This window comes from Microchirus variegatus (genome assembly GCF_963457635.1).
Source record: "Microchirus variegatus genome assembly, chromosome: 12".
Taxonomy (NCBI): domain Eukaryota; kingdom Metazoa; phylum Chordata; class Actinopteri; order Pleuronectiformes; family Soleidae; genus Microchirus; species Microchirus variegatus.
The window spans coordinates 8,917,680-8,931,271 of NC_139813.1; the positions used below are offsets into that span (position 1 = coordinate 8,917,680).

Below are 13,592 nucleotides of genomic sequence, written 5' to 3' on the forward strand. Positions count from 1 at the left end.
AAATGCTGGTCTGTTTCACTTTGAAACCCCCAGGGATATGTTTTAGTTTGGAGTGGCAGAAACTAAGACTTTGTGGAGTCATGATGAGGCAGATACCCAAGTTCACTTCCTGATTGGGTCTTATCAGTCACAATGTATCCTTCCCTGATTATTCATGCCTCTATCATGCGACCTTTTACCTGAAGAAACAAACAGCAGTCAGCCTTAACAAGTGACTTCAGCATACATTTATACCATTGCTAACCCTATACACTATATATGGAACATGAATTCCATCTTCGCTAATGGCTGCTGAAAGCCTCCTTTATTATATTCATTCTCTCAACAAAGCAGACTGGATCAGATATTTTAAAGAACCAAGTAAAATCTAAAGCATTCAGCAAACCATAAATATCACTTAATTGATCTATTTAGCTTGTTGTAAAGAGAGACATGTGCCACAGATGTCCTGTGACCAAATTGTGAGTGAGGGTTGTCATACTTTTTTAAATGGCCTTTTTGCAAAACAGATTTAGCAAAATACACTGAAATGTAATAGTTTCATTTGATGTCACGAGGTGCAAATTAAAATGTCTGATTCATTGCACTGGAGTCAGGTTTAGTTATTGACTTAAATTTTTTTTCTTGACATCCTGCGCAATTATAGTCAGTGCTCAATGGCTATCAATACCCACAGGGGAACAATGCAGCACCTGGTGCTTCTACCACCAACAGAGCTGAGTGGCAGACAGTATGCAAAGTCAGCCAAGCTGGGCAACAACATGGCTTGGCAGGCTCCTTCTTCATTCGCCCTTTATATCCAGATGGTATCAGACGGCTGTGTTGACACAGAATTGTGTAAATCTACTTGTTTGCGATATGGGTCGAGTGGGTCGTGGGTATGTGTGGGCTTGAAGGATTCTTTGATGTATTGGGAACCCTATGTACCTGCAGTAACGGGTGTAGCCTAGCCCCGCTAAAGCAAATTACCTCCTATTCTGCCAGCCTGTGTGTCTGCTCTCTGCAGCTTTAACATGCAGTTGGTCTCATCTGTTGTTTTGTCAAGCTCTGCCTTACTTCTTTTCTTTGGTGTTTGTGGTTTCTTGATATTTTGGGAACATCCTGTTTGTGTGTTTAATACTGCAGGGCACAGATTGTTTAGTTTAAGCCCACTGACCATTCCAATCCTCTTTTGTTAGATTAGACCTGAATGAGTTGGAAAAAATATCACAATTTCTGACAGATTTACAATGCAAACAGTTCAGTTCAAAGTTGACCGGGAAATGGGTTTAATAATATAATGCACAATAGTATTGGGGGGCAGTAATTTGTGATGGGAATAAAATGATGAATTTGATTATATATTATATTTATATATTATATGATATAATCTAATTTAATAGGATAAATAGAGCAGATAATAAGGCTTTAGGAAAACATCATGAATTTAAAATTTGATGGAGCATTATCCGTCAAATAAACGTCATTCTAATGCAAACAAAGATATTATTCCAGCGGGAGTGGTTTCAATTGTTTAAGTTGCATAAAATAAAAACTTTAAAACAACAAATTGTTCCCCAGTGTCCATGTACCATGAAAGTGATTCAATGTTGATCCTTCATGGTTCCCAGGATTTATCAATAATTTAATGGTGCACCCCTACCTATCAGATGATTTACATGTATCATGCACAATAAGTGTCTGGTCACCGTCTGTGCCTGTTGGGATCATGTGTGACATGAGAAAAATCTATTATTGGGGTTGGCCATGCCTCCCTTCATCCAGCTGCTGGGAGAACCTGTGGCTGTGACATAAAGGGGCCTGGTTCTATTTCCATCTGTAATTTAGATAATTTGCTGGATGTTTTTCAGCTAGTTACAATTGAATTGCTCATAGCGCGGTGTGTTTGAAGTGCCTCTGGCAATGAGTCACTTTCCCCTTTTAAGGACTATGTTATTAGAATACCAGCTTTAATTTGTCCTTTAAGGACCTTGGTGTGCCATCGAGTCAGCCACAACTTTGTCGCATTTATTTGGCTTTTATAAAACCAGGAAGCACTTTTATAATGAGGCATTTGTTATTCTTAGCAGACCAAAGTCTCTTATTTATGAATAAATAGGACACATTGTATCTGGGACAGATTTCAAATTTATATGTTTTCTAAAATGAAAAGCAAATGGATGCTCTACAAGTCTACATCTAAGTAGTTTCAATATTAACTCTTAAGAACTCAGCAGTTTCATGTACTTTGTGTCAGGGGTGGTGGGATGATGGTCTCATTTCCTGGGCAGAACATGCCGTAGCAGGAAAATTATACAGCAGTTGGTCGGTGGACCCTGTTTGAGTTACCTTCAGAGTTTCTGCTGACACAGTGGCACTGAAATGTCACATACGTTGCCGTTTCGAATCAGAGATTAATATAACAGACCGCCTGGCTGGCAGCAATTTAGGAGAAGCTTGTACCATGTGACCTCACAGGAAAATGTGTGCTAGTACATTTATACAACTTACATCCAAAAGTATGAAAGAAGAACAGATTAAGTGTAAAATTCCTGATTCCAGATTCCCATTGTATGTATTTAGTGGCTAATGTAATAAATCAGGTAAAGAAATAAGGCCATTTATGACCCTGGCAGCATCACAGACCAGAGTTATCATTTGCTCCATTTTAATAATGCAGAGTGATTCTTCAGCAAAGGTTTACTCAGTCTAGGAAAACTCTTCGGCAGGTTATGAGGTATAATAAGTTTGTCCCTGCTATGGTCAGATGAAGGAAAGGCCATCCTAGGTCTCCTCCTCTCCCCTCCTCTCCCCTCCTCTCCCCTCCTCTTCATGTCAGATCCTAGAAGGCCATTCTGTCTCCCTCTCTCTCCATCTATTGCATCTTCCCTGTCTTTCTCTCAAGCAGCATTTTTCTGTCGTTACCTCACTGTGGTTGTAAATAATCCCCATTATGGCTTCCAGATGTCTCTCCATCCTCTTCTGGATTTGAGGATGGGGTTTGAGCGCTGTGGGGGTGTAAGGGTTGGACACTTACTGTAACTGCCTCAGCTGCTGACTGGGCTCAAGTATAAGATGCTTTCTCTGTCTCTCAGCTTTCTCATTCTCTTTGTCTGGCTCAGACTAACTTCCTCCTAATAGTTGGGATGTAATTACTTTTTTCCTGTCTCAGTTTCTCATGTTTTCTCACTCTTACTGTGTCCCACGTTTGTCCTCTGCCCTTTTAAATTCTTTAATTCAAGCCACAAGTGTGATGAAATTGTCCATCTATTCAAATTCAACATAACACCGCCACCATAACCCTATTATTTTGATCATGCATATTAAAATGTGCCACTTCTTATTAGGGCCGGGGAATGGGGCCTAAAAATAAGCTCTTATGTATTTACACCAAACATTTTCTTTTTAACTGGCGATCTGTCCAGGGTGTACCCTGCCTTCCGCCCAATGTCAGCTGCGCCCCCCGCAACCCTCATGTGGAGGATAAAGCAGTAGAAGATGGATGGATAGATGGATTTTCTTTTAGTAAAGTCTTGGGTTAGGCTTATATTTTGACAGAACAGGTCTTTTACTTGCTAGGCAGGATGTGGGCTTTGCCCGTGTCTGCAAGACATGTAGCATGGCATCGCGACAAACGCGATACACCAGACAACAACGGATGCTGTTTGTTGACATCTTCTTTGTGATAGAGTGCTATTTAAAACTGCCTTGACTTCTGTGGGATATTTCCACCTGTCGCAAGGGGGGGGGGGGCATTTTTCTGTCACCCAATCAGCTGACTGTCGTTGGTGGAGCCAGTCTAGCTCCAGCCATACCACTCTAGGTTTACCATACTCTGGTGTTCTGAAATCTTTGACCTGCATATGTATTGTGGCGAGTGACATCTCGGTTATCTCAAGGCTCACTCACGCACACGTTCACTCTGAAGAATGTATCAGACGGTCTCTATTATGTACCAAGTTGACGATATGTTTGTTTTTCCCTGAAATATTGACAGAAGTGGTGGGTGTGCCAACTTTCACTTAAGAACACAGATAATATAACACACCCAAAAACAGTCTCATAGTGAGCACACTGTAGTAGTGCAATGGTCACTTATAAAACAGTTATGTTTTATTCACTGCTGAAAAACATTAAACCGGTAAAGACAGAGGAGCGTTAAGGTTTGTCAAAGTAATTGCATTTTCAATAAACTATTACAGGTTTCTATTAAGTTAATTTACATTCATTACACAAAAGAAAATGTTACACCCAGCACTGAGTCACATAGGAGCACAATGTGTGTGCAACAGACATTATATGCATGCACACTCTTATTCTGACAGATTTCACATGAGCATGCCCTGGAGACATAGCAAGGAAGAAACTGAGGCCGAGGCCTGCTGTGAGTTCTGAGCATATCATTTGTGGGCCGGCTGCTAAGTGAACACACTTGCATGTAGTTACAGAGTTTCACACAAACATGGCTCAGACTTTTTTTTTTTTGCTGGTATGGAGCAAGAACAGCCTAATAAATGCTCAGCATTTTGGGTTAAACCAGTCCGGCTATGTGGATTAGCTGGCAGCACTCACGTTTTTCCTGTTTTGCTACATCCTAAAGCCAACTGCGGAACATATTTGTGTGTGTATGTGTAGCATTTTACGGTCTGTGTGTATGCATTTCATTCAGTATGTGGATGATTGTCCCCACAGAGCATGATGTACATTAATGTGATTAACATGTCATATTTTTCCAGTGATGACCCATTTGCCCTACACATTGCTAAGCCATCTAAAAACAAAGAGCGTCAGTCATGTTGAAGCTTAGATTACCTTCTTTCCAAGCGTTGCCAGGGGTTTGTACCACACCTTTACATAGCAACCGTTGCTGTGTTTAAGCCTCCCTATATATATGTATTTTGCTAGTGAGTAATACCCTATTACCAAACTAAATGGTATGTTTTCTCTATGAGACGTGCTATGAATACATCCAAGAAGCTACAATAAAAGTAGAAAAAAGGGCTATGAATCCCTTTGTAAATATGGGTGAGCTTAGTAACTCGTCATGGAGTGTTGTACTGTATATCTCTGGTATGTGGTTGAAAAGACTTAACACAGCGATTCTACTCTCCCGTCGTAAAATACAAGATCTTGAAATGATTGTCATGACATTGTATATGGTTAATGAAACAATGCCATGGCAGGTATTACCACACTGTGTTGGCAATGGTAGTTCAAACTAAATATTTGAGTTTGTGGCTTTTCTACTGACCAGGCAGTTGATGTTAACCCTGCACGCTGACATATAGGTCTAGTATTTCCAATTAAACACCTAGCACACACACAAACCTACACTTGATTTCCATCAACAAATTACACTATTGACAAATTACAGGCTGGGATAATGTGTTAAAAGCTGTGTGCACAAATGAACCACCTGCTGTTCGAGTGCCGTTCATTTTTTACTCTTCAGATAAGCAGATCTAATGTGCTCAGCTGCATAACATAGTCACCAATTATATGTCAGATGTAGATGTAGGGCACTAATTCCTGTTTGTGTGTGTGTACATACTTGTATGTATCCATGTTTATATGTGTGCTTTGTTGTGGACAGGGCCTGTGGGCTCCTAGCTCAGAGATGAAAGAACTTTCTCATGTGGCTGGTTTAGTTGGAGCTCCTGAGTCAGCATGCAGCAACTAATCAGTGTTTTCTCCTTCTCAGCTAGCTGTTCCCCCCCCCCATTATATAGCCTGACTTATATAATTGAGAATTAAATCACAAGTGAGGTGGATAGAATGTATGTATTTTAGCCTTGAGCTGAAGAGTGAAAAGCTGCTCGACCTTGTCGGATCAGTTTAGATGAAGAAGATGGGTTGAGGAAGCAAGGCATCTAAAATTACAGAGGGATGGCCGAGTTGTCTTCCCTATTGCACAGGTCTTTGTTGTTGTCGACTTTGAGCATAAACACAGTTGAATTGGGATGACAACTGAATGGGAAACACCCGCAGGGTTCAAGGTTTGGTCCATAAAAGTAGATTTGTCTGCATTAGTTACAGTTCCAGCCTGTGCAAGGCTGTTGTGCCTGAAGTCCACCTTGCTGCTCTGCCACACAGAATAGGACGGTATCATTGTTGCGGCAATAAGTGGATGGTTTTTGAATCCCTCCACCAAAGATAACATCCATACAGGATCTCAATATCAAATACGAGAAAGGATCAACTACAATGGCAGCTTTCAGACATGCACTGAACTGCAGTGATTCTCTGCAAAATGTCTGGGGGAGCTGTACATGTGTGAATGCAAATGTCCACAGAAGTCGCATCAGGGATTCCCTGGGGATTCTCTTGCCAGCTCCCTAAAATAATCCCAGGTTAAAGTCTGAGTGAGCTCATATGAGAACACATCAAAGAAACCCCTGCTGCTGTGGAGCCAGAGTTTTCACCCACGTCCTGCACCACAGCTCAAAGATCTTCATCACAGTTTAAAGAATCATCCACTCCTATTCATTTCAAGGGCAACGTCATGTGAAAGGACAAGACTTAAAGCCTTCATCAGGACGTTTTCAGTATCATTAATTTTTTCTGCACTTTGAAATGTAGAGTTCATGTCTAAAAGTCTCTACAGATAAACTTCTTTGTATTATTAAAAGGAATAAAGAAGTTTCCAAACAAACACCTACAAATTCATAATTAGAATGTGAATAGTTCAACTATTATACACTGAGAGAAAGTTTAATTTGTACACACAAGTTGCAATAAATGTTACGACTTTTTAATTACAAATGGAAACTGGAAAAAAAAAATCAGCTCATGCTCAAGAAAATGGTCCTTTTTAAATAGACCTAATCTCTTGCATAATCGTTTGCTACTCCAGCATATTTATGTGGCTTTGACACATGAATTAATATGAATCCCTTTGAGATTTAGTTACCAGATAGTATCATGACCCTGGAAAACATGCCCTGACTGGTTGGATATGTTGGCAAAAATAGAGAACTCTATTTGGCAGAGACTGAAAAGAGTTTGCCGTGGAAATTATCACAAGCCTTGAGCCAAATGACTGCAGATTTGACTGACATTACTTATGAGCTTTTCAGTCAATTTGGCAGTTGACCTGTGGTCAACCTGTTCTGATTGAAAGACATGAGGTGATTATCACATCCAATATTGGCAAGTTGACATGTAACCTTATGAGGGACCCGAGGGGGACAATATTTCTCGGAAAGAACCTGATTTTACATTTTTAAAGATCACATCGACACAGCAGCAAATCAAATTTAGAGGGGGCATTTTGCCAGCCAAACATCTGTACCGTAGACTTGGCTACTGTTTGGATATAATCTGTTTGCTTCTAGCAGTGGATCTTGGGTCTTTCCAGGTCACAGTGCTATGTATCATTCTCTCCCTGAGACTACTTTTTTTTGTAGCTTGCTTAGTGGTTTGTTACTGCACGAAGAGGAGAGACGAGGATAAACACGAACAGTGTGGGGGGGGAGACCTATTATTCGTGTGTTGTAGCCTTGTTTGTTTTCATTTTTTGCAGACTTGTGGTGATGTTTTCTTGAGTGGCTTGAATCTGGCACACCACCCCAAATGCAGCTGTGTCGATCATCAGCTATGCAAAACTGTGTCTCTGGTCTTTTTCTGTGTAACATGTCAGGTGTTTCCCAGCATTACAGAGTGCATTGTTCACATTGCCTGTGTGTGTCTGGTCTGTAGCAGCCTGTGCCAGGACATGGCACACAGCGCTAGCCCTTACTTCTTCTGTGCCCTGCGGTCATAGCAGGCTGGGTCAGTTGTAAGTGTGCTGTTAGTGGAGTGTATGAAAGCTAGAGGTTGTTGAGCTATGAGGGTCCTGTTTGTTTCGATTGCAACAGGCATCTCCCTGTTTCACAGTATCCTTTTCTGGAGGTTGTGTCAAATCATGGCAAGTTCAGCATAATATTTGTCCAGTTAGGGGTTGTAGACAGATAGACATTGTCAGTGTGGCACAGTTTGTATAGTAGATGGAAATGGTTGCTTCTGTATGTGCAAGTCAAACACAAAAGTGTTAAAATGTTTGTTAAATCTTGCTTGTCTGTATGCTCATAATGCTAAACTGTGCTCGTCTTGCCATCATCAAAGTATTTAAACAGAAAATCCCTTTTGAATAAATATTTAAGTTTAGTTATCTCTTATCAGAAAATCTGTGTATCAGTGAAACTAATTTGCTGACTTTGGTGAACTTCCAGCCAATCTCGGTTATCCTTGGTATGCAGGAATCATGTAAACCAGGAAGTGGTTGAATAGCTCTCCACAAATGAGGGAAATGCTGACTATGTCAGCCATAGATGAAATCTGGCTAGCTTTGTGAGAGAACCCTGGTGTCCCTTGCTGATCCCTCCCATGTCCTTTTTCCCACCAGGAACCATAACCACAGGGGTAACAATAGCTTGCTTTATCATACAGCCCCTCTGTGTCCGGTGTCATGAGCAAAAAGAGCTCCAGGTGGTCACTACCGCTGATAAAGTTCATGTAAATGAGCACAGCAGCCTTTCATGTATTGCGGGTGAATTGGCTCCCCACATGATTAGCACAAGTATGTTTCCACAAGGCTGTGTGATACTATAAACGTGTATTTCCTTATTTTGGGAAGCGTTTTGCCTGACCATTACATGAGTCTGACAATTATTGATTCTGCTGATAAAAAGAAGACTTAGCCTGTCAGCTACTCATGTTGTGTAAAACATGTCTCCAGCGATTATCAAACTTAGGTTGGCAATACATAGCTTTTCGCAAGTCTAAAACATGATCATGTTTGTTCAAATATAAATTTTCAGTGGTAGTAGTTACATCCTTTTATCTTTGTGATTCTTTGGTGTGCTGTGTGTAAAGCATCAGTTTGGGTTAGTTCTGGCCACTTTTATGTCTCATTTATAGACACGATTCTTTTCTCTCAAAACACAAGCTTGGGATTGTATGAAATTCAGCTTTTTGTCTGTTTTTCTTTCCCCAGTACGAAAAAACTTTGAAAAGTGTATTACCCCCAGACATTAGGGGACAGATACTGTGCCCCTTACTGTGGGTATTTCTGATGATATTTGAAGGAGCCAAATACAATCTTGTTTGAATGTGCTTGATATTTACTTCTGTTAAGTCCACATCATACTATGTTGTTCAGTTCAATCAGTCAATTCTATTCTACTGTTTTATCTCAAAAATACACGATTAAATGGTGCTCATTGTATATCACTTTTTGACTTGTTTGACTTAACGGAGCTTTGTTTGTGTCCACAGCCAAACCCTTCACGTCTAAAGTGAAGCAGATGCGCCTTCACAAAGAAGACTTTGAGATCCTCAAGGTGATTGGACGAGGAGCCTTTGGAGAGGTAATATATCTTCTAGTTTTACACTCAATCTAACTATGAATTACCCATTACCACACAATTCAAGAATCTGCTGTGTGGTGTCCCACCTTTGTCTTTTTTGTATAAGAAACAGGAGTTGTAGTTAGCTTGGGGCGTTTTCTTATTGGTACATCACCAGGAATGTATATTTTTTTGTCTACTGGTACGTTTTGACAGGAGACATCTAAAAACATGGAACTCGTTCCTCGAGGCAAGGATTTTTCAGTGGGAACATGGGAAGGTAACTGCTCGGAAAAGGCCTGTCGTCTTGTTCTCTTGTACCCTTGTACCTTCGTACCTGTGTTACAAAAGCCAGGAGTGTTGCTGCATTTAATAGTGGATTGCTTTCCGCTGCATTCCTGCAGCAGTGCGTAGTATTGGTCTGCCACATGAGCATGACTCTACTTGCAGCTGGAAGAAAACTTTTCACATCTTCTCTCACATTTAACCCACGAGGAGAAAATGAATTGGTGTCAGTGAAACCACCTCGTGTGGGTTTACATATTTATGTTTGTTTGGTTTGTCTTCAATTATGTGCCTGTAGGGAGGTTGAAATGCATTTGTCACTGGGTTTCAGGTAATGATGTCAAAGCTGGGGAATGTTGGAGGGACAGGTATCATGGTTCTCAGCCAAGAAGACATAATGTCATCAACATGCACAAACCCTTTGTCTTGAAGCTGATTATTTCGTAATTCCGCATTATTATCCCTGTGATGTTTCTTTAATAGATTTTGAGGTTTCAACATTCATTTGTTAATCTTGAGGCATGACACAGACTTCCTACCTTTTAATCTTGGAAATTGTTATCCAGTATCTGTACAAACAAGTTAGTAAATTCCTTTTAAAATGCTCTGAGAGGTGCAGGTAGACAGAACGAAGTCAGGAAAGTGATAGATTTGTGGTTGTGGATGGATCGGACACACCTGCCAGCATGTAGCAACAACGGCAGTGCACTAATGTGCTCACTTGAGCCACTGTGAGGACGGCTGGTATTAGTGTGTGTGAGTCATGTGTCTTGTGTCTTGTGTGTGTCTCTAAGGCTTGTTCTCAGCAGTGTGGTGTGACCCATGAATGGTGTTACGTTGTGGCAACATTCCAGCCTCCATTCCCTCAGCCACCGGTGCGTGTGTTGTCTATGAGTTAAACATGACAGCAAAATTAAATTAGTTTAAGAAACATCGCATTTGTCCCATAGCTTCAACATTTAATCATCTGATGGAGACATTGTGTTGTACCGCAACAGTGCAGTGAACGGAAACGTGAAAAAAGCAAGCTAGATATCTTTTTGTTTTTATAGTTAATATATATTTATATGTACATTGTATTCCTTGTAAGTAGTTGGCATTATCAAATAAGCTAATTTTCACACCCATTGTTGACTACATCATCAGAGAGCATCTATTGTTTTGTGTTATTTTCCTGTACACTTAGGAAAAAAAAGAGATTAATCAGGTTGAAGCAGTGAAATATTTTTGTTTAAATGGCAGTTAAGGCAGGGATGGAAATATGTTCTACTTTATTCATTAGGTTATGGAGTGAATCCAAATGGAAGAAGCTCACAAACAGACTGTAAATGGCAGAATAACATGCAAACATGCCTGAAGCACTGCACTCAATAGCAGTATGACAATGCTGCTAAAGTGCTGCTTCAAGCAAGGCAAGCGAAAAGTGTTGAAAACAAAAAAAAGCACATGCCATAGTATTTCTTAATGTCACCGCAAAGTGAGGTAGTCTTACTAATACACAGCTGGATCATGGTAATAATAGATGTCTGAACTGAGGTCAGACCTAACGTATATAGAAAATGTGTATTTTGTGGTTTTTGCCATAGAATTGTATTAGTGTATGGTTTTATATAGTGACTTTTTCAAGAAAAATGAGCTGATGAGGGAACACACAGTCAATTAAAGAGACAGAAGAAAATGGATCCAGACAGGCAGACACAGGCACAGGAAAACAAAGTTCAGAAAAAATACTTTGAGAGTCAGAATGGAAGGCGAGCGAGGTAGAGTGCAGGATGTTTTCATTTCATCCTCCCATTGTCAGCAGCAGGCAGAGGAATGGCCTGGGTGCGTGCTGTTGTGGTCTTCATCTGATGAATGGACCAGTGTGTACTGGCCGACTGGCTGCGAGACTCATCAGGACTCCGTTGTCTTTTCACCAACACAAATGCCAGGGTTAAAGGTTTTGTTTTCAGTGGCTGATATTGCCTAACATGGATGTCATTCTGGTAACAGTGCAGTTTCTCAGACAGTGTCTTCCGTCACATCCTTGTAAATGTGACCTTGACTGGTCTGAAGCCAGTTTTCAGCTCATAGCCAGTGGGGTTTCAGTCTCTCTTTCCAACTTTTAAATGTGTCTACTGCTGAATCAGTAGTAGAACAGAAGTTCACAGATGTATAAGTTTCAGCATATATGATGTCCTACATGCACAGTTAGCGCCTTCCTATTTTTTTCCCATTTGTTGCATTTACACAGGGACCAGTTACCTAGAGGTTATTGAAACAGAAATACATTACTTTTTTTGCGGTAACAAAGTGATAGAAAGCATTGCAAACTACTCCAAAGCCAGATTAGTGGGTTAGTGAGCTAAGGTGAGCACAGTGTCAGAGTTTTCAGTGTCACAAAAGAGGCTCCTTTAACCCACTTCACCAGGTTTGGGACTAAAATGCCCCCAAAACAGCACTGTCATTTTACTGTATCTGAACAATAATGACACTGAACAAAGTCCAGCAATGACGCCGTTTGCAGAACGCAAATGTATGATTTTGTAAAATAATTTGAGGTGAACAGGTGAATTTGAGGTGAACAGACACAGACATTCATGCTGAATGTATCATCTCATCGAACAACAATCAATGATGAATGAACAGAATTTTAAAACACTGAAGATGTTGATTTTGTGTTTTTAGTTATCTACAACAATTAGTTTCACACTTTCAAAAAGTCTATTCTCTGTATAACAGACAGTCAAATGTTATAAAAAACTTAATTTAACCCTGATTTGCCCTCAATTTTCCAGTATCCTTTATAGGCAGTGATAATGTAATATCTGTTTGAAATAGTCTACAGTGGTAAACTCATAATTAAGTTCTAAATGGCAGTATATGAATCAAACCTTCGCCTATCCCACTGCTCTACACTCCAGCAAATGTTTTGATAATGTAACTCATTATTTTGAAAAGAAAGTTATAGTGTAATGCAACGTATTACCTTTTAAACACAAATGAATAATAGGAAATATATAGCATTTTTAAAGTAGCTTGTCCAACACTGACAGTGACAGGTGAACAGGAGCAATAAAATAGAGCAAAACAGATATACATTACCCCTGTGTTTTCAAGCTCTGAAAAGAGAAAAGATTGAAAAAGCTGCTAAAGGAAACCAGCAGCTATCACCTTTTCTTTCCCTGATTAACTCTAATTGGCCATGACTTGACTATGAACTGTGAACTAAACGCTCCATTAATACGTACTTTGAGTTTTATCTTATGTTTGGTCTCATAACAGAAATATTAGTTCTCCCTTGTCAGTGGTGTTTCTATTCAGGAGCACTCTTTGAAACAACTGCACAAGAGAGAATCGGCATCCTGATCTCGGTCATGTGATGTACGCTTTCTAGAGTTTTTGTATGGAACCAGGTTATTTTATGCTCATCTGGACATGGACTGTTTTAATCTGACAATGCTGTTGTCAAATGAAAATGTAGTAGTGTGGATGCAGCCCTACATTATAGAAAATATTGGCTGAAATAACTCTTGGAATTTTAACCTCACCAAAATTGGCATCAGCCTCAAAACCTCCAGACTGATTCAGGCTCTAATGTTTAATTTTGACACTGTCTAAGAGGGAGGATGAAATCAAGGAATGAACACTAGAGAGAGAGAAGAAAGGAGACTTGAGGACAAAAACAGCCAGCCGTTTGCCAAGAACAGTGCACTCCCCCCTTGTCCTCCTGTCTTCCTCCTCTATTCCCCCTCTCCTCTCTGGTGAGGGATCACTGGGGGAAATCCAAACACTGCAGGAATGTTATCATTGTATTGCATTAGCAGCATTCCCCAGCTCATTTAATAGACTACAGACCCCTCTGTTGCGTAGGGCGCCTTAGTTTGTTTCACTACTCATCACTGTGTGTGTGCGTATGCACGCACAGGCAAGCAATGCACTTAGAAAATTCCTGTATGTACATTTTCTGTGTTTTTTTCTGAATATATCTGTGTTGTTCCCTCATACTTATGTGTATAAATC

At 40.2% G+C, this 13,592-nt stretch overlaps 1 protein-coding gene across 2 annotated transcripts in view; it reads left to right on the forward strand.

Moving 5' to 3' along the window:
* Positions 1 to 13,592, forward strand: part of cdc42bpab (CDC42 binding protein kinase alpha (DMPK-like) b) — a gene marked incomplete at its 5' end in the record, with an annotated part of 73,037 nt that overhangs the window by 22,030 nt on the left and 37,415 nt on the right. For both annotated transcript variants that reach the window (XM_083898821.1, XM_083898822.1), the window contains one exon: positions 9,235 to 9,326. In XM_083898821.1, the coding sequence (XP_083754947.1) occupies positions 9,235 to 9,326 (92 nt within the window). The remainder of the gene's footprint in view (positions 1 to 9,234; positions 9,327 to 13,592) is intronic.